Source organism: Marmota flaviventris, chromosome 1 (genome assembly GCF_047511675.1).
Source record: "Marmota flaviventris isolate mMarFla1 chromosome 1, mMarFla1.hap1, whole genome shotgun sequence".
Taxonomy (NCBI): domain Eukaryota; kingdom Metazoa; phylum Chordata; class Mammalia; order Rodentia; family Sciuridae; genus Marmota; species Marmota flaviventris.
In genome coordinates this window covers 33,600,551-33,623,269 of record NC_092498.1, presented here as the reverse complement: position 1 = coordinate 33,623,269, position 22,719 = coordinate 33,600,551, and the positions used below count along the sequence as shown (strand labels likewise).

The following is a 22,719-nucleotide window of genomic DNA, read 5'->3' as shown; positions in this document are numbered from 1 at the left end:
TTCCATTTTCCTTATTTGTGTGTTTTCTTTGTTAGCTTAATGGAAAACTGAGATTGGAGCCTTGGGCTTTTGTTTGATTTGACCATTACCTCCAAGTCTGAGCCCTTGAATCCCCTTCTTAAGTTGTTTTGATTATCATACATAAGTTATTACTTACAGAGGTTACAAAGAAAACACTGCATTTCTGTTTCTAAATCTGATATCTTATGCTAAATGTGTTTAAAATGTTTGGAGGATAATAAGATCCAGGCTACTCTAAGGAAGATAAAATTAAAGAAGTGCTGATAGGAAAAAAAAAAATGAAGTAGTACAGACCCAAGGAAATGTCATCCTTTAATTTCCGATTTCTGATGCTTCTAGCTATAGAGGAAAGATAGCACACCCAGGATGAAAACTCAGAACACAAGTCACATGTGGCTTTTGATAGGGGAACTTAAAGTCAAGAGAGCCAGCCTGAGAAGAAAACCTATAATGCCGACGGGGGTGAAAGAAAGCTGTTCTTGCTTCTTTCCCTCTGAAAATGCTCTTGGGACTAGTCTGGGCAGCATTATGTGACTCTGATGAGAAAATAGACAGAGATAACTGTATGGCTGAGACCGAACAATTGGTAGTTAGATTAAAAAAACAAAATGCTAACAGCTAAGTTTAATGACAGGGATATTTAACTTGCATCTAGTTGTTTCTATTATTTCACACCTCGATATATCACATTGTTGGAGGCAGAAACTGGAAATTGATCAAGGTGGTGTTTTTTAATTAAAGAGTTTAATTTTAAGGAAAATGAATTAATGGATTTTTACTATATCTTCTTTCATCACTTATCTCAACATTCATTGCAGCAAATCCAAAAAACCCAAACAAAGGCATGACACCCTATCCAGAGGGAAAGAATCAGCTCCTGTGTTGAGGGTCTGCAGCCCAACTCCAAACCTTCTTCATGCTAGGAAGTGACAGAGTGGGGATAAATGATTGCTTTGAGGGAACAAATTTTGGAAGAAGCATTGACTGTTTTTCATGTCTTAATTAAACACCCTGTTACTATACCCAGCTGCCTTCTTGTATTTTTTTCCTTAAAACATCTCATGGCAGTGACTATTTTTCAAGCTAATGGACCTTCAATCCAATATTTAAGCTTCTCTTTTATACTGTGTCACCTTAGCACAAACTTTTCTTCTCATTTTTTAATTAGTCAAATGTCTCGGATGGGTAAACAGTACACAATTCCCAGGCAGGCAGGGAGGATCATCATGAACATTAACCAAATAGAATTGAGTCTTCTGGAATACGAGGAGCTGTGTGCACCGAGGCCTTATTTAACTTCTCTGAGTCTCTGATTCCTCATCTATAAAATGAGCAGAATAATGTGCGCCTCACGTGGTCATTGCAAGGATTAAATGAGACATTTTATTTTAAGGTACCTGACATATCCACATCGTAGATGCTTAATATTTGTTATTTTCCTTTCCATTTTCCCCTTCATATGCATATATACTGGCAACATCAATTTCCTTTATATGGAGAGCCGATGCTGTTAACTTTATTAAGCTAGATTTTCCATTAAGCATTTATCCTTATTCATTAGCTCTGAGGACTGGCGCACAAAGATATTAAATTATTTACTCAAGTTTAATGAATGAAATTGAAAACCTTTTTCCCCTGCTTAACATGAATGTGCCCTTTTCAGTATGCAGAGCTTTGTTGCATTTATTCAGAAGCTATTGCTAAGTGCTTAGTTTGGAACACAGGATTAATGAACCTGGAGCCATGGTGTTGGTTACCATGGCAACCAAACTAGCTTTGCTCTGTTCCAAGCTCAAACAACGGATGCAGGATGCTTAACTCTGTCCTGCAGTATATAGCTGGGTGTTCTTTTTTCATATATCTGACTCCCCATTGCTGCTTCCAATTACTCTCTAATTCCCTTGGAAAAATAAATAAAAAGAACATCCCTGCTTCTTTAGGGCTCTGCTTTTGCAACGATACCACGTAACATCTTTCCCTTATGCATTTATCTCTCCATCAGCTTCTGAAGACTTAGAGACCTAACTCACATTATGCTTCTGTACACAAATCTCTGCCATTCTTCTGGGTGTTTTTTATAATGATACGAATGACCCAATGAACACCCTGGTCCCCCTGTTTCTGGGTCTCATTCTCTTGAGTGACTTTCTCCTCCATGTGATTGGGTGACTCCCACCCACACTCATACCTGGACTGAGTCATTACGGGAAACTGATCAGTCTCCGAAAGTCACTAACTGACATATCTAATTCTCTGACCATAACCTTCTATCTTTGTATTTTGCTTGCTTAATGTCCAACATAGCCATTCCAGGAATTCATTCACACAATCTCTCTATGTTCTTTTTATCCATTAGATGTCCTTACTTTCATCCCTCTCTGTCCAGTTAGCTTCATATCCCATCCTTTCAATAACTCTACTGCCAAAACCTTAACTCTCTCCATCTCTTCATAACACGCACCTGTGCGATGGGTAGCTCTCATCCTCGGGAACCCAATTACCTATGGTCTCATTGCTTGCACCACACAGCTGGGTGCCATATAGCAAGAACCATACTCCAGGCTTGGCCAAATGTGAAAACAGCTGGGCCCTCCAGACTGCTCAGCAATCCAATGCTTCTCTTCCTAACTTATTCCCTTACCCCATGATAATTATTCCCAACCTCTTTTTTCAAGTCTTTAATCCATTTCCTTCTCTTTTTCACTCTCTGATCTTTCTTCTTGCTTTTCATGGACAAATACCCTTCAAATGGAAACTTCCTCAAAGCCCTAAGCCATTCTTCCTCTCTGGCAATAGTAAAACCAGGTTCTCCTCTCTAAAGCCCATCTTTCCTTCTATTGCTCTGGATCTCATTCCCCAAACTTCTCAGAATCCTCACATCAAAAATTATGCCTCCTATCTATCTTCAATTTGTCTCCCCCTAGTGGAATTTTCCACCCATTTTTTTTAAATGTTCAAGTTAGTGTGTCATCTAAAAGATGAACACAATAGACCCAAAAAGCAGGCATGATTTTCTCTAGTAATTTCTTTGCCTCTATCCCACTCTTCTCCTTAGAACTAGAACTTGTTCTCAAAGAGCATTCAATAATCAACATTCCATTCAATAATCAACACTCAAAATGCACTGTGCACATGGTTATGTTAAACAAAACAGTCTCCACTCTCCTGAACCCTCCAGGCAGACACGTATCGAAGAACAAAACAAATAAAATATAAGTGCCACAAAGGAAAACTGGAGTGTGTTACCAGAATACAGAACATAACACAGATCCAAGTGAGCATAAGGGAGTTAATAAAGATCTTCAGAATGGAAATCTGAACTCAGACTTTGCATGGGAGTAAATTTGAGGTCAGCAGAAAGGAGAGGGCAGAGCAGGTATTCTATATTTGCATTCCCAGATTTTTCTCCTAATTCAACAACTGGAATACTGACAATTAGGCCTGGAGCCTCCAGGAAGAAGCCAGTTAGATTTTTCTTTGGAGAATATGACCAGTCTTAAAAAAAAAAAATCTAAAAAATACTATGTCAATGATTCCCTGGATGAAAGGTTTAGCCAGATCCCTACCGTGAGGCTAATAGTCAACAAACTTCACTTTGATTTTAGTCACTCAATCTGAAACACAGGTAGATAGCCAAGGATTAGAAGACAACTAAGGAAAGCCACTAATGCAGTATATAGAGACAATAAAAACAGAGAAATGTAACCTGGAGTAAATCTCTCACAAAATACAGCACAAACAGGAAAAACAATACAAACAGACAAAAATGGCCTGGGGTAGGGTGTAGGGGGTATAATATTTAAATAATCACAATTCAAAAAAAGAGAGCATACAGTGAACAGAAGAAGATAATTCAGGCAAGAAATAATTCAAGAACATTTTTTCAGAACTGATAGGCAAGTATTTGGGGATTAAAAGGAATAATAGATGCAAATAAACCCACCAAGACAGATCATGTGGAATTTCTGAATCAAAGATGAAAAGAAAATTCGACACTCCCCAGAGAGGAAGATAATAGGTTACAGGAAATAAAATGGCTTCAGATTTTCCAGTTTCAATACTGAAAACTAGAAGCAGTGAAGTAATGCCTTTATCATGCTAAAGGAAAATAACCTAGAATTCTATGCCAATCAGGGTGGAATAAGCACATTTGGGAGCATGTATAGTCTCATGCATCCTTTCTCAGAAATCTACTAGAGAATATATTTAACCAATAAAGGCAACAAACCAAGACTTAGGGAGACTTGGAATTCAGGAAACAGGAAAACCAAACATGAAATTCAGAAAAAGGGATCTCCAGGATGATAGGGAAGGAGGACCCCAGTACAATGGTGATACACCAGACACACATCAAGTTGGGCTTGATTGAGGCAAGTGTGAAGGTTCCAGAAACAATTTTTTTCCAGAAAATGAAATTGATAAAATACTCACTGAGTTTACATATTTCAGAAATGATTAAAACTTTTAGTAAGTTTGGGGGTTCAAATAACAATGAGTATTCAGGTAACTAAATAAAAATCCATAATAAATAACACAAAACCATCCACAGCAGGGGAAACTGTACCAAAAAAATTACCCTAATTTGCTACATTATGTTATGATGGAACTATATTGTGAGGGTAGGGGACTGAAAGGTAGCTGTACAGTTGGGGGCCACCAATGGAGGCTACTGAGCCAGGTCCTCATTTTTCCACTATGACAAATCTGTCAATTGCCACAAAACTGCTTATATTACTAGTTATTCTTTTCAATTTTTATGCATAAATAAATGGTGTTTATTTAGCAATATGGAGCTAAACATCCAGCAAATCAAATTAAAGAAGGAAAAGGTTTGCATCTGAGGTTTATTTTTCATAATAAACCTTGAATATGGGATCTTGTTAATTTCATCAAACAATTTTAGACCTCTTTCACCTCCTTAATTGAATACATTTTCTAGATACCTTAGATTTCATGTCATATGACAAATATATCATCACATACATACCAATTTCTAGTTACTTGGTTCTGTTATATAGAAATGCAATTGATTTTTGTATAGTGATCTGAAATACAGTACCTCTGCTGAACTCAGTTACTCATTCTAACTAACCACTTGGTGGTAGGTTTTCTCAAGTTTTCTATGAGATAAATAGATTCTATGAAATAATGGCAGTTTGCTTCCTTCTTTCTGGCCTTCATACATTATTTATTTTTCTTTTGTCTTTGTGCAGTCTAGGATCTCCAGGATAGGACTGAAGAAACGTGGTGAGAACAGCAACCTTGTTCCAGTCCTGATTCTTAAGGGGATCGCTTCTAAAATTCCACTACCAAATAGACCATCAGCTTTACATTGCACAGCTTAAAGCTGTGTTTTGCAAAGTGTGGGATGATTTTCACATGGGACACAGGGCTGGAGGAACTGCTGTCTGACTGAACGTGAGATAAGACCTGCAAACTAATTTCAAGTTCTCTTTAAGAACAGAATGATTGGAGAGACCAGTGATCAGAAGAGAGGCTTTTTAGAGTCGTTCTCCACCACTTGAGAGAAGAGGGTTTTTGAGCAGGTGAAGGTCAAGAATTTCTTTGCCCATTACTTCCTGTTACTGTTCCTTTTCGTGTATGGCAAAGGATTTGCATTTTTTATTTTTTTATAGTGATATCAAGTTTCCTCTAAAATTAATTTTAAGAAGTAATGTCAACTTAAAGAACAATTAAATTCATGTTGTTTAAGTGATACTAACAATAGAGCCAATATAGCAGAAATCTTTGTGTGGTTTGTAAATGACTAAGATGGTCAGATCTATGCTATTCTGATGTGTGACATAAGCAATGGGAAGCTGGAAGACACTGGGGTGGTATGAGTGGTGTCTGTCCAGCAAGTATATCTATTTCTTGGTTAAAATGAAGGCCAGTGCCATCTTGACCTATTATGTTCCACTTTGTGGAACAAAGAATTCCTAGCATGTGGGTGACTTGTGTCACTGTCACATGAAGTAGCAGAGGACAGTCTTTTAAAAGGCACAGTCTTCTTTACATTGCCCTCATGCTACATTCTGCTAGAAAACATTTGAATTTTTATGGCTTTCCTGTAGTAACAAATTTTCCTCCCACTGTCAGGATTTGCTTCATGCAGAGCAAAGCAAGCAGCTTTCATTTTCCTCTTACGAAAGGGAATAGGTAGAAATAATATGCTGCTTTGCAGCCAGCCAAACCTGACCTGACTCTTTATTCGTAGGGAAATGGTGGATGTAGGGAGAGGATGTTTTCACGAAGGTAAATAAGCCCTCTCAACTGATGAACACTATTATCCTAATACCAAAGGAAACAAAGGCCAGAGATGGGAGGCATTAAGTAGAAAGGCAAACAGAAAAATAGCAGACAAAAATCCAGCACGAGGACAAAGCGAGCCGTGCAACACTGAAAAACAGGGGAAAATCCTTTAAGAGAAAATTGCATGCAATTTTTTGGACTCAATTAGCCTTTTCCACAAAGAGCCCATTAAATAGCAAATGAAATTACATCGGTTTTCAGTTGCCATGGCATTGGTTCTCCCCCTAATGGACTTCCCTGGTCCCGAGTTTAATGTTAGCCTGACTTATTTTTCTTGTCTGTGTGCCGTCTCAATTCGCTCTGTCCAGCCACCAAGTGATGTATGTGACTTCTCCCCACAAATGCTTACCGCATGAGCCAGAGATTGAGAATTCAGCCTTCCGCTGTGGCCCCAGAGACAGGGAGGAAAGAAACTGACCAAGAGCAGCATTTCGTTAACTGTGAACATAACAGTTTCCATTAATTAGATGACAGTGGGTCCCATCCACACACTCAGGGCTCCGGGAGCTACTCCCAGGTCAGTAAGACACTTATATTGTCGAAAAGGCTGAGGACATAAAAATACCAAGACAGCAGCAAAGCAAGGGGCTCAGGCTTCCAGAGTCTCCAGACCAGAAGACCTACCTTCTCCTATTCATCCACCCACAAAGTGGGAGAGACTTTCCCAATGGCCTAATGCACAATTTTATTTTCTTATTAACTCCTATTTACCATGCTTTTATTTTTATTTTATTAATTTGTTTTATTTATTCAATGGGGGGAGGTACCAGGGATTAAACTCAGGGGCACTCCACCACTGAGCCACATCTCCAGCCCTCTTTTGTATTTTATTTAGAGACAGGGTCTCACTGACTTAATTAGGGCTTCCCTTTTGCTGAGGCTGGCTTTGAACTCAATCCTCCTGCCTCAGCCTCCCAAGCCATTGGGATTGCAGGCATGTGCCAACGCCCTCGGTTATTTTTAATTATTATTTTAATGTTGGGGATTGGACCCAAGGGCACTTAATCACTAAACCACATCCCCAGTCCTTTTTGTTTATGTATTTTTTAATTTTGAAAAAGGGACTTGCTAAGTTGCTGAGGCTGGCTTTGAATTTACAATCCTCCTGCCTCAGCTTCCCCAGCGGCTAGGATCACAAGCATGCACCACCACACCAGCTTAAATTGTGGTGTATTTTAAACGATTTCCTTAACCAATAAATACTTCTAACACAAAAATATAAAATATACCATAAGTGCATTATTCTGAAGCTTCTTGTCTTCCACGTGTTACTTTCCATGGTATTTTACTGATTACCAGTGAAAGTGACCATTATGTTACATCCATGTCATTAGTTCTTATTTATGTGACTTTTTTTTTTTTTTGCTTTTTTCATCTTCTTTTCTAATTTTTTCTTTCTTTCTTTTTTCTTTTTTTGTCTTTGTTGGCTTGTTTTAAGATTATTTTTATGTGTTAAGGATATCAGCCCTTTTTCATATAGTCTTAGTTTTATGACTGCCTTTTAAGATGTTTGACACACAGAAGTTGAACACTTTTGTTTTCTAATTTTTCTTTTTTTTCTTCTTGGATTCAGCCTTTGATGCCAGGGCCCTAAAGAGCAAGTCCATCTTTCATGGACTTACCTTTTCTCTCTGATTGCTATGAGCCTAATTCTTTAGAGTCAGCCTCGAGGGAGTAGAGTTGAGTTCCCCACACAGCTCTATTTCTGATCTCTAGGGAGTCTCCTCCCAGGTTGTCAGGGATAGAAGAGATGGGAAAGGGGAAGTCTCCGAGGAGTACCAGGACTGGCCACTGTTTCCTTTGTACTGGAGGAAATCACATGAAAAGTCAGCAGCATGTAAAGTTAGGCAAGCTTCAGTACTGCACAATGAGTAGGTTTGGAGCTTTGATGGACACTTTGATGGGACTGTAGTGAATAACACGAGGTTATGCACTTAAATGTCGCTGAAGGTACCTTTTGAATGTTCTCTCCACAAAAGTTTTTTTTTTAAAGTGAATCATTGAGCAAGTATATAATTTCTAAAAATATATATTCTTCTAAAAATCTAAAAAATAAAAATTTTAACTAATGAAAATATGAATAAAAATGGAAACTAAATCTAAAAAGAAATGAATAAATTGAAAAGTGGAATGGGTCTTGTCTGTGTCTCTGTGCCAGACCCCTCCTCCTAGAGTAGGCAAGAAGGAGAGGCTGGGCTTTTTTTGTTTTTTTGTTTTTTTTTTTTTAGTTGTCAATGGACTTTATTTATTTATATGTGGTGCTGACACTCAAACCCAGTGCCTCACACATGCTAGTGTGCTCCACCACTGAGCCACAACACCAGCCCTGAACTGTTTTCTTTCTTTGAGTCCTTCCCCTTGATATACATGCATTCCCTTTTATCTCCAACTGTAGGTACTATTCTGTATTATCCCAGAGTTCTCCAACAACCACTGTATTTATGCTCACTTTTGCAGACAAAATTTTTTTAGCAATTGTATATATATACCATCTCTTATCAAACCCCCTTTCACACTGTTCTCATCTGGCTTCTATACCAATTCACCAAAATTGTTTTTATCAGTGACAAGTCCCGTCCAGTTTAGGGAACATCTCATTACACTTTGATGGCCATACTCCCTGCTTCCAGAACCTACCTCTTTTGTAGTCTCTGTTGTCAAAAAGACAGTTTTAGGTTTCTCCAACTTCTCTTATGAGTCATACTCTGATGGCTCCTCCCTATCCTTCTCAAGACTGAAAGTTAAAATTCACAGGGCTTTGCCCTAGTTTCTCTTTTCTCTATATATACTGCTTATCCAGGTGGTTTTATTGATTTTCTTGGCTTCAAATGTAATCTATAGGCCAACAATTCTGAAAGTTGTAGCTTTAGTCCAGAGTTTTCTTTTGAAATCCATACTTTTATATCAAAAGTATTCTTGGCTTAATCACTTTGAAGTCTCAAAGAGATCTGAAACTTCTCATGTATAAAGCCAATCTAGGAGAACTTTACCTGACTTAATATAAAGCTGCAGCAATCAAATCAGTGGAGCACTATAAAAAATAGACACATAGATCAATGGAATAGGCTAAAGTCCACAAATAAACCTATACATTTATGACCAATTGATTTTTGATAAAGATACCAAGGCAGTTCAGTAATGATAGAATAGTGTTTTTAAAAAGTGGTGCTGAAACAATTGGACATTCATGTTAAAAAAAAAGGATGAACTTCAATTCATATTTCATACTATCTATAAAAATTAACTCAAAATAAATTCTTGCCCTAGGAGAAAAAGCTAAAATTATAAAACTTCTAGAAGAGAACATAAGAGAAAATGTTATCTGATATAGGCAGAGGACACAAAAGGCATAAATCATAAGAGGAAAAAAATGAATTAATTTTATCAAAATTAAATACTTCAGGCTGGGGTTGTGGCTCAATGGTAGAGTGCTCGCTTAGCATATGCAAGGCCCTGGGTTTGATCCTCAATACCACATAAAAATAAATAAATAAAATAAAGATATGAAAAAAATAAATACTTCTACTCTTTGAAAGACACTTCTAAGAAAATGAAAAGTAAAGCCAAAAATAAATAAATTAAAATATGGGCAAACTATATACCTGAAAAAAGAATAGTAACCAGAGTATGTAAAGACTCTCTCAAACCTACTTAAAAACAACAACCAAAAAAAGGAGCAAAAGATGTGAATAGGTAATTCACCAAAGTGAATGTATAGTGAGCAAATAAATACATGAAAACATACTTAACATTCTTAGTCATTAGGGAATTCAAATTAAAACCACAGTGAGATACCAATCCATACTTATAAGGATATTAAAATTTTTTTTAATATCTAACATCAAACTTTGACAAAGATAGGAAAATATGGAATTTTATCACGTTGCTGGTGGAGATACGAAATGGTATAATCACTTACGAAAACAGTGTGCCCATCTTGTATGAATTTACTATATGACTCCTTGGTATTTATTCAAAAGAAAACACGTCCAGGTAAGAATCTGTACACAAATGTCTATATCAGCATTTTTTCAAAACTGATGAAGTGGGAATATTCCAAATGTGCCTCTACTGGGGAGTGAATAAACTGCATTACGTGCTAACCCTGGAATATTCCTCAGAGAGTGAAAGGTCTGACTTACTGGTCCAATCCACCACGTAGATGAATCTCAAACCCATTATGATAAGTGGGAGGAACCATACCAAAGGCCTACACATTGTATGATTTTACTTCTAGGACATTCTAAAAAGGCAAGAATATAGGGACAGAAGACAGATCAGTGGTTGTTGTGGAAGGAATAAATACAAAGGGCAGAGCTGGGGTTGTGGCTCAGCAGTGGACCACTGGCCTAGAACTTACAGGGCGCTGGGTTCAATCCTCAGCACCACATAAAAATAAAGTAAAGGTATTGTGTTCAACTAAAACAAAATATTTTTTAAACAATAAAATGGAATCAAGGACCTTTTTAAGGTGTGGTGATGGTCTTACAAAAATGGTGCTTCTCAAAATCAGGTGAATTTTACGGTGTGCTGATTACACCTCTATTAACGAGACTTTAAAAAATCTACCTTAAAAATCATCCTGCCATACATGTTTCTTTCTCAAGTTTCTCTATCTCAAAAAATAACATTACTATCTACCCGTTTTCTGAAACCAGAGACCTGGAGATGATACTTGGAACTTCCTTTTCCTTCACCCCCCCAACACCCACATCTAATCCATCTCCGAATTCCATCAATTCCTCTCCCAAAATATATTACATGCATAGTAGGAGCAGAATAAATATTTGTTAAGGAAAGGAATAAATTGATGCACTTCCTACACTTAATAAATAGTAAGATGGCAAAGTGATTACTCCAGGACCTTGGCTACATAAGAACTACATAAATGCATGTGTATGTTTACCCTACAGCTCTTAAGCTAAGCTTAAGGCAGGAAGATGCCTACTACACTGCTGCCCAAAGTAAAGGGGGATCATCAAGTCTCAAGCCCCCCAGTATGTTAGCAGACAGTTATGCCAGCCTCCCAAAAAGGCTTACCTCTCCACACCAACTGCTTGGCACAGAGAATGGAGCTCGGAGTTGTACAGAAGTGCAAAGCTGTGTGTCCGCTTAGGGAGTAGCTATTGAGCTTTGCTCCCCGGTCGCAGAGGATCTTCACGCAGTCTAGGTTGGCCATTTCACAAGCCACATGAAGAGGAGTTTTTCCATTGGGTCTACAGTTGATGGTGGCATTGTGGTCCAATAGCACCAAGAGACATTCCACATGACCAAACAGCACAGACAGGTGCAGGCCTGTTGCCCAGGATGACTTCAACTTATAACTAGGCAACCAATAACCTGAAAGAGAAAAGGAAGGACAGTTTTAACTTTTTGACCTAGAGTTTCTCATATTTATAAAATCAAGGCAAAAAAATTACTCAGTGATTTTGGATCAGTAGATAGAGAGTCTACCAGTGTTTCATTCAGTAACATATTTACATGTACTTCAATGGGTCAGCCTTTCTCCAGTTCTAGTAAGAACTGTCTCTACTGTTTCTACTATCTTGTTCCTTTATTTACTGTACCTCCCTAAATTTCAAAAGTATTTCAATTTAAGACCATTGTTTATGTGACTGTATTTTATTTTACACAGTGATATACATAGACTCTTCAGGATTTTTTTTTAATTGTTGATGAACCTTTATTTTATTTATTTATTTATTTATTTATTTATTTATTTATTTATTTATTTTAATGTGGTGCTGAGAATTGACCCCAGTGCCTCATACATGCTAGGCAAGAGCTCTACTACTGAGCCACAACTCCAGCCCACTCTTCAGTAATTTTAATTCCCAATAATGATTTATCTTGACAATTTCAAAGCTATAAATTTATAATCTTATAATTTTACTCCATCCCAATTCTTTTTTCCTACACTTCTTATTGTCCAAAGTGTGATTGTGTTCAATATTTCTTAAAAATCTGTCACATCAAGGGCTGAGGATAGAGTCCTTGATCAGCATGTACAAGTTCTGGGTTCCATCATTAATGCTGAAAAAAATTTTAAAAATTAGAAAGTCACATGGAGATTTTACATGCCTACCTTTGGCTTATACAATATCTCTTTCCAAAGAATTTAAAGTAAATCACAAATGTTTACACAATACATGATTTTTAAAAGTTATAGAGAAAATAGATGAAAAGAAAAACAAGAAGAGTTCAAGAATAAGGTAGGGACTATATTCTGTGCAATAGAACTGCATTGCAAATTTGCCTTTGAACTTCCTGGCAGCCTAAATAAACAGGAAAACTAGATGTGTTGCACAGTCAACTGTGACCACAGAGCTGCACACAAATTAATAGATCAGGAGAAGAACAGCTCTAGAAATGAGATCTTAAATAAAATTTTTCCATTAGTTATTAAAACTTTTTCTCTTTTCCTCTGCCTCTCTCTCTCCCTCCCTCCCTTTCTTATTCTTCAGACCCAATATTTTTTTATACACTGAGTCTTTTTTCTGCAAGTCTTCGAGAATTGCCATACTTGACATCATTGTTAAATGATGGCTTTATAAACCTTTCTATGTCAATACCTACAGCCACAGCATTTGAACTCACTATGAATGAGGAATGGGAAATAGGTAGAGAAAGATGAAATATTGATGCCAAGATGAAGATGTGAAGATAACTCAACAGCCTAGTGGAGGCTGGAGGGCTGAAACAACAAAATAAATTTTAACATGGATAAGTCAAAAGTTTGCTTTAAGGCTATAAACATTCCACGGACAAGTAGGAGGTTAGCAGAATATGGTTTAATGGTGATTTATTTGAGAAAAGACCTCGGGATTTGAGTTGACAGTAAGCTCAAATAAGCCAACAGTGGGGTGGAGGTGCCACATTAATTAAAGTACACAGCCTAGAACAAGAGAACTAAAAGGGGTGTTCTTACCTGATTAAATGAAGCCAGAATGACTCTAGAAAAGTGTGATTACTTCTGGGCACCAACCCTTGCAAGAAATGACAAGCAACTAGTGGGCACTCAGAGGATGATGACCACACTAAAAGTAAACCTGGTGATGAGGTATTAAAATTCTCTCATTTAAGCAAAAAAAAAAAAAAAAAAAAAAAAAATACTACATATGTATTGTTCTTGGATATTTTTCCTACAAGCATATTCACTCCTGTGTGAAATGTCCTGAAGGAGCACACTGTACTGTCCAACTCCAAGAAATCATTTGCATTGTGCTCTGTGAAAGGTGATTTTGAGAGTCATGAATCCTGGCAACCTGACATATGTATAAGAATATACATATACTACAGCATTGTTTCTAAGAGTTAAACAATTTTTAAGAAATTCATTGTTCATCAATAGGAATCTGTTTAAATAAATATAATGCATCCATACAATTAAATACTATACAGCTATTAAAAATAATTGGACAATTCTATGTACACTGAAATGGACAGATGTGAAGATATACTATGCTATCATATGCAAATATATTTTAAATACTAGAACAAGAAAGTGTTTATAATGGTGGCTTCTAAGAACTGAAGAACTGGGGAACTGGGGGACAAGGACATAGATGTATATTCTTGAATGCCCCCTTTGTCACTTTTAAACTTAGTACCTGCTTTATTACTTTTTTAATTAGTAAAAATAAACTATTAGCTTTCTATTGGGCAGGGGAGGATTTTAAAGAGGCCATTTACATGATGAATGAACTTACCCAAAGTTTGTCTACCCTTTAACCTAGATATACACTGAGAGACAGACAGACAGACACACACACACACACACACACACACACACTATTAATCCCTTTTGCATCCTATTCAGAATTCTAGGGCTATCTTGCTTTCTTTCTGTCCCCTGTGTCCCCTTACCCAATATACCCTTTCAAAAGAACTCCATTTATTTCACACTAAGTCTAACAATGGATTGAGGATTGAAATGTAATCTCTCAGGATTATCTGAATTTATGTAGAAATCTGTATTCATCCAATAGAATTGAGTTCTATCTAAGACACTAATTTAAGATTCTAGACACTAAGAAAGCAACATTTAGTGATCTGGTCTTTCCCTGGCAAAATCGTGTGTCCTTAAGTTCATAGTTTCATAGACAGTCTAAGCCTCAAGTGTGATTCCATACGATGGTACGCATACAATATAGGTGTGTGTGTGTGTGTATTCATATCTACACTTGCTTATACATTTCTATTTATTTATTTATGTTGAATCTATGTTCCAAGCAGAGTTCTTACGTTATATGGTATGCAACCTGCTTTTGATGATGAATGAATTACATTAAAAGCAATATTTAAATCATTTTAATACTCAAATTTCCTCAATGAGCAACTTGCAAAGACAGCTTTCTCTGTCTTGGAAAGAAGCTGGTTCCAGATCTGCACACCAGGGTGGGTGTGTTTTCCCTGCTGATTAGCAGCACAGCTTAGGCAGCTCCATGCTGCAACTGATGGGAAACTCACGCCTGCTTCTGTAAGGGGAAGAAAAATGATCTCGCAAAGGAAGCAGCAGAGAACTGATTAAGAAAACACCATTTTGATGTAAAATCAAAGAAACGCAGAATGTTAGCGCTGAAGGGAAGATTATCCAGTCCAAGCCTTTCATTTTCCAGATGAGAAAACTGCCACTTTTTCAGTTTGCTAAAGCCATAAGTCGCCTGCCTCAGCCCAAGCTCATAGACTCAGAATATCTGCAATGCAGTTTTCGTCTGTCTTTGTCTTTGTGGAAGCAGAATAGGTTTAGCTCCAAGCCTGTTTTACCAATCACAAAGAAAGGAAGAAGATCCTGAATTCGTCTATAATATGTCACATCTCAGATATGGAAATGTATTTGCTTGTTGATTTTTTTTTCTTTCTCTTAAATTCCCAGTAGCACCTAGAGAATTTATCCTGCCCATTTATTACATGAATCAGTCATCCTTGGCTTCTCAGCCAGTTTCATCTGCATCTCCTGTAATCATAACCATTAACTGGCAAATCAGGCTCACAGACCACCAGACCCTAAATTTGTCCAACTCCCAGAATGGCCTTGTGCCTACAACTTGCCTTTCCTAGATAAAAACTGTATAGTTGGGGGACAACAAGGCACCTTAGCTGCATCTCCTGGGGAGCTGGCAGGGAGAAAAGGGAATAAACAGACCGTAGGTTATGGCTCAGGGTATGCTGGTAGGTATCCTGAAACTCTGTTGCAGAACTTAAGTGTGCTGGGAGGGGCTTCGGGATGATTCAGCCCAGAGCAGAACAGGGAAGGCTGCTGCTCTGAGCAGAGAAAAGAACAGCCCTTAGCTAAGAGGCCACCCACATATAATCAACCACCTTAAAATGAGTCTGGAGCCCCAGGTTACACTGTGTAGCAAGTGTGGAAATAAGTACACCTATCCCTAGGGAGGACCAAACCGGAGCTAAGACTGTCTTCAAAACCACAGACTATATTGTCGTATTGTGAGCATGGATGAATGTGTAACAACAAATCCCATTAATATGTACAACTATAAAAAATAAAAAATGTGGAAAAAGAAAAAAAAAACAGATAAAGCTATGCCTGTTAGCATACTTGTGTGCATGCTGATAAGTCAAGAGATCAAAATGTGTCCTCCAAAATAAACCCACCAATAGTCAACGGCATAAGGACACACAGCAAAGTAATCAGGCAGATTCATTTTTTATACTCTCCTTTCTACTCCCAGCAGAATTTTCCCAGGACTTTGAAACCTAGAATGTGATTTATTCTTAGTGTTTGTCTTTCAAAGGCCCCCCTCTGTTCACCTCTGCAGATGCTGGGCTGCCCTTTCTCTGTGTGCTCAGACTGCACAAAGGACAGGGGTGGGCAGCAAGCAGGAGACAAAGCCAGAGGCCGGGTGGGGGGTGAAGAAGCAGCTGCCTCCCTCTGCTGCAAACCACTCACACTCCCATCTCATATCTTCCCTCTGTGCACAGTGATGGCTCCTTTCAGAACAGCTTGGCTTTAGCAAGGGGCTCAATGGAAAAGAAGCCAGGGAAGGGAAATACAGATTCTTCTCCCCCGTGCAGGAATCCCACAGAGGACTCCCATGATTTCACCTTCATAACATCATAGATTACTGAGGGTCTTGGCAAAGCCTCCATATTACACATGAAGACAATTAGTCTGGTAGAGGTTAATCAGTAAATTGTTCCCATGTTCATATAACTAGTACTGACAGAGTCAAACTCTCAAACTCTGTGTCCCCAAAAATCTGTGATTTAGAGGCTACAAATGGTTCATCTCCAAACCAGCATCACTTGTAGCTAAAAGTTCTAAGAAATATTAGAAGTTTTCCCCTTGCAAAAAATATGCAGACTAATCCCCCGAGTGCGCATGCGCCAGCGTATGTGCAAGTTTAATTTAAATCTGAAATAAAAGAAAGATGCCTGTATGGCTGGGCTCAGAGCCCCCTAGCTCAGGAAACAAGGCAAGGAGTAGAGTGTTTGGGACACCTTTGGAGGAGAGAACTGGTTCTGCTCCTGTATTTGAGCCGGATGCTCATATCTCTGGTAAAACTTCAGCTAAGCTCTGTTGCAGTTATCAACGACAATGTTATCTGTGTCAAATGAACCCCACACCCTAGAACCCTCTGTGATACAGCCAAAGGTCACACACACTGCTCATGGCGGGATTAGCAGACATTTGCTCTGCCTGTGTCCACTTATTTACATAGTCCTGGAGGATTATAGACTGAAGCAAAATTCTTGCCTTTCTTTCTTTTTTTTTTTTTTTTTTGTGATTGGAATTGAATCAAGGAGCACTCTACCACTGAGCGATATCCTAGGTCCTGGAACTTGCAATCCTGCTACCTCAGACTCTGAGTCATTGGGATTATAGATGTGCAACACAGTGCCCAGCTTCTTGGCTATTTCTTAATAGTAATATTTTCTGGAAAATTCCCAAGAGTTCCTCCAGACAAGGTCAGGAAAGAGAGTTTGAAATGTCATATATATATATATATATATATATATATATATATATATATATATATATATATATAACATTATTAAAATTTTTAAATTATATATATATAATTTAAAAATTTTAATTAAAAAAATCTAGACAGGGAAAAGTACCCTAGGATAGTAATAGGAATGCAGGAGAGTAAATTTCTGGCAAAGAGGAAAAGAGATTATTCATCAGGGGAGTAAAAATAAGACCCTTCATGATATTTGGATAGCAGTTGCTACTTAGTAAAGTAGATAGAGTACCTGCCAGAAAGTTTTCAAGTAAAATTATTTCATTGGTTATTTTAATTAAAAATATGACTACCAACCAAGGAATCAGAAGCTGTGGGCCATAAATGAAGTACTTAAAGTGCATTACACTGATTAATAAAAGGACTCTGATTAACCTTGTTGACTAGGGAATTTCTTACCAAAGAGATAAGTATAATATTCTGTTTGTATCATTAATGAGCCAAAACTCATACATCTGAAGGAGAATCAAAATGCATAGTTGGGAAAATCACTGGAAACAACTTTATGGAGACTGGTTCAGGTTTTCAGAATGTCCGTCACCAGTGGGAACCAAAAATACAAAAGGCCTCTAAGTTTTCTTAGAGATTTCTTCTGAGTTTACTTTCATTCTAAATACTGTCTGCTTGGCTCAGAAAAAAAAAATAATAATAATAAACAAAAAACCCATATCATACATACTTTGACTATTCAGATACATTGCATTCAAGAGTTAAGAATTCACTCAAATATAGGTCGTTCCTGATTTAAAGTTGTCATCTGGTAAATGCTATTTTGCTTTCTTGCTTTTGAGACCCACATTTCTTCCATTTCCTGGGAGGCCTCTCGGATGCCAGCCAGCACATTTTTATTGTTTGCTTTGCAAAGTGTGAGAAGTGGCTTTTTTTTTAAATTAATAAAACATGATTTTACCTGAAGATGTGATTATGAAGCTTAAAATAACTTGAAAAAAAATAAAGTGAGATCTCTCTCATTTTAAGAATCACTATTATGGTACTGGAGTGTAGCTCAGCGGTAGAGCACTTGCCTAGCAGTGTGATTACACAACCCCCCCCCCCCCAAAAAAAAAAAGAATATATAATTTTTTTGTACTGGGATTCAAAGCCCAGGGTTCAAAGCCCCACCGCCCCCCCCCCCCCCAAAAAAAAAAAAAAAAAAACCATGATGCTGGTTTAAAAAAAAAAATAAAATAACAAAAAACACAGACAGGGCTGGGGTTGTAGCACAGTGGTAGAACACTTGCCTAGCAAGAGACACTGGGTTCGATCCTCTGCACCACATAAAAATAAATAAATAAAATAAACGTATTGTGTTCATCTACAACAAAAAATATTAAAAAAAAAAAAAAACACACACAGACACAGCACCAACAATTTAAATACTCATTCTGGAAACTGGATTCTAAATCTGTTTTCTAGTACACTAATAGGAGAAATTACTCAGTGAAAGAAGCCCAGGGCTAGAGGGAAAAGCAGAAATTAGTTTCTAGACTTCTTTGTAATCCAATAGCTTTATTCTATCTTCCTCACAAAATCCACATTTGTTCATGAGATCAACTTTTGACTACTCATGTACTGATAAGATTATATATTTGGAAGAATGATATTCAGATCCTAAATTAATTTCTTTGCCAGCAAAGTTCTGAGTTGTCATTCCAAAAATTACACACTGATTTCATATTGGCTTATGGGTACTATATTTAGAAATAAAATTTAATAACTTTTAAAATCCTATAAAAATGCTATTGTATGTCCTAAAGGAAATTAAAAAAAAGATTAAGAATTTATTGTACTACTGTTAATCTTCTGCAGGACAATCAAATGTTGAATACAGAATTATATTATTAACTACATAAGAAAATGTAAAAGCATATCTGTTATAGACTTTACACATTCCTTACTAAGCCAAAAATAACTAAAAACTGAAGGTTTTCATCCTTTAAAAGAAAACAGTAGTGTTCTGTTTCCTCGTCTGAATACTAGTTACATAGGTTCGCCTATTTTGTGAAAACTAATCAAGTTGCCCATTTATAACTCTTCTGCATAGAGCTTTTCAAATGCACTTTTAAAAGTCAAAGAGTAACATGTAACAGTTCAAGAGGGCAACGTCTAGAAGTTCTGCTTTTATTTAATAAAGTCTCAAAAACTTTAATCCAGCCACAATCCTTCAAGGCCACACATAAATGGGTCCTATTCTTTTAGAACTATTGGGAAAAGAACTCAATAACTCACTAACCAGTTGTAGACCACTTGGCTCCACACTGTTCTCAGAGAATTCCTTTGTGAATGAAGAAATTAACAGAACCACTTAGATATACTTTGTTTGGCAAGCAGCTAAGATTCTATTTATCATTTCCATGCTTAATCTTAATATTAAAGGATTGATTATTAGGCTGGAAGGATGTAGGGAAAAAATTGAAGTAACTTTGAAGAAAGATGAGGTTTTTGCCTGGATTGAAGACTGAAGAGAAAATCGTATACCCACACTCATGTTAAACAGAGAGGAAACATATTTGTGCGCTCTCTTGTGTGCACACATGCACATACCAAGGATTTCCTGCATAAATCCTGAAGATAAGACCACAAGTCCTATTATTTCTGTGTAGACACCCACCTGTTATACATAAGACTGGAACTGTTTCTTTCCTCTCCCAGACGGTGTAAATTGGTGTTTCCTAATTGAAAGCCACATCCCACAGTCCTAACACTTAGAAAACACCCATTAGTGTGAATGAAAATTTAGCTCTATGAGGACCATAGGAGTCTGCTCATATTGACAAGAAGAATTTAAAATGCATTTTCTTCTCATTCAGAGGTGATGACACCATTAGAAGCAGCATAAAAAACACCCTGCTTCCCGAGAGCCAGCATCTCAAAGTTCCTTTCTCATAACCCCAGAACCTTTTCGTGGTCTGGGTAATTTGGCTGCTCAGGAAATGAGAAAAGGCAGTCTTTGTGACTCAGGGTCAAATAAATTACCCACCAGCTTGAACCTGAGTTATTTTACATTGAGTGCAAATATAAGTTTTAAAAATACCTTTAAAATATACTGAGCATTCAGATAGTCTTTCATTGAACAAAGTCAAAAGATGAAAGCAATCACCTTATGATGATTATATTATATTATGATTCTAGCACATAATTTTTTTCTTTTTAACAGAGTCTGTATCAATATTTAAAGAAAAAAAATAGACCCTCTCCTTTATCTTTCAATCAAAATAGAAATGCCAATTCATTACAAATCCTGGAAGTACAAATCACAAACCCAGTAACTGGCCTCAACTATTCAGTACTTTCTTTAGAACTGAAAAGAAGATATGAGTGAATTAGCATAGAAATATGTATCATTAGCTATTGTATCTGAAAATTGATGGAACAGATGATTAATATATAAGCACAAAACATATTTAAACTTTAACAATAAGTACTCTCTTTCTAAATGCTATACACAAGACTTCATCATCTATTTTATTTAAATAGAAGTGATGTTGAGCAGGGTATTTATTTGCAATCCACTCAGGAGAGGGCCCAACTACTCAAGTTCCCCCCACCCCTTTAATTAGTTTATTTGGAAAATCAGAATCAGTATGCTAATTTATTTCCAGTTTATTAAACATGTATTCCTGAAAATACTGAGATTTAAAAAAAAAAGAAAAAGAAAAAACTCTTTCCTAATTTATTTTTTCCTTAGCTCTGTATTAGGTAGGTCTTCTGCATTAAGCATTTGTAGTCTAAGAAAAAAAAAGTTAAGTTTTTGGTTTCTCTGAGTTCCACTTTCGTGTCTGAACGGAAACTCTTAAAAATGATGAAGACCATCAAGGTGACTGTGGCACAGCTTTATCCATTTATTAAACCTCCAAATTGGGGAGAAAATCCCCTTTTTCATCCACATGAACACAGAGATAATACATCCCTAAGTGGCTGTTAACAGAGAATTAACAGCCTGTTCCCAAGCCAGCCACATTGTCTAGATTATATCTCAATAGTTTGCTTAACCATAATCCAAGATGTTTTCTCTATTCTGGGTCATCACAAAAAAAAAAAAAAAAAAAAAAAAAGAAAAGAAAAGTTTGAAACACACAGTGTGTCACTAAATGTGATTGTCCAGGATTTCAAAATCTAGGCAAAGGTATAGAGAAAGAAGAAATGCAGATATAAGATACAGACACAGACACAGACACACACAGACACACACACACAGACAGATAATACACACATATGCACATATATCCATACATTTATACATACATACATATACAGGTGTGTGTATATATATATATATATATATATATATATATATATATATATATATATATATCAGCCCATATGCATTCTAGTTTAAAAAGAAAATACTTTTTAAATAAACACAAAGAAAAATAAGAGCTACTTTTTTGGAGTAGGTCACTGAAGCTGTGCCTTTTGAAAAAATTTCTTTTTCTATCAATTTTACAATTATACCTGTATTTTTACCTTGTTTATAAGATGCCAAAACCATGTTCTCATCTTCAACTTCAAACACTGTGTCCACATCTATTTCCCTTTGGATTAAAATAGACTTCAATTTTCCGTAGTCATTTGACTTTAGCGCCTCAAGGAAATTTCTCTTAATTAACCTGGCAGTTCCAGATTTACTGAGAGGGACATTGTTGTTATCCATCCTCCTCTCTCTCTGGAAGCTCTGTTGTGATTTATCAGGAGAACAGCACTAAGCGAACAGGCACATGCTGGAGAGTCCACAAACTGTCGGCTAATTTTATCCCAAAGTTATGCTGATCCGTTCTATTTATATAGGGATCATTTCAAACTTCAAAATATCCTTCTTGGCTGTCAGTGCATTTTCAGGTCCTTTAAACTGGTTATATATTAGCAGGTCCATTCAGTAATATATAGTGCTGATATGAGGGAAAGCTCCCGCAACACATTTCCGAGCATGAAATGTCACTCTTATTTCTTATATGATCAAAGTAATAATGTAAGATTTAAAAGCTCTTAATGCTCTTTTTTTTTTTTTTCTTCTCCACTCAGTAAAAACATCTGGTGCCTGGCTGGAGACCCAGGGTCTTGCTCTGACTAACCAATAGCCAAAAAACGAAAATTTGTTTCAGTTCTGGAAACCTGTCTGTAGTCATTTTGTAATAGAAGTCTGTAAAAATCAAAAATGGTTATACACATTTGAAAACAAACAGAAGGTTCTCAAATGACCTAGACTTGAAAATTTTCAATATTATGAAACAGCAGGGTGGGCAGTTGGTGGGGGGTATTTTAAGTAAAAAAGAGCTAAAGAGGCAAAACAGCCAGATGCAACAAGTGAATGGACTTTATTGAACCCTGTGTTTTCTTCAAATCAATTAGGAAAGACTAGACAGAGACCATTTGGAAATACAAATATGGACTAGAGATT

At 36.8% G+C, this 22,719-nt stretch overlaps 1 protein-coding gene across 1 annotated transcript in view; it reads right to left on the bottom strand.

Moving 5' to 3' along the window:
- Asb4 (ankyrin repeat and SOCS box containing 4) overlaps positions 1-21,975 on the bottom strand; it is a 57,793-nt gene extending 35,818 nt beyond the window's left edge. Inside the window, exons 1-2 of the mRNA XM_027952827.2 lie at positions 21,789-21,975; positions 11,374-11,673 (exon numbers count right to left, since the gene is read on the bottom strand). Of these exons, the coding sequence (XP_027808628.1) occupies positions 11,374-11,673; positions 21,789-21,975 (487 nt within the window). The remainder of the gene's footprint in view (positions 1-11,373; positions 11,674-21,788) is intronic.
- Between the last annotated feature and the right edge of the window lie 744 nt (positions 21,976-22,719).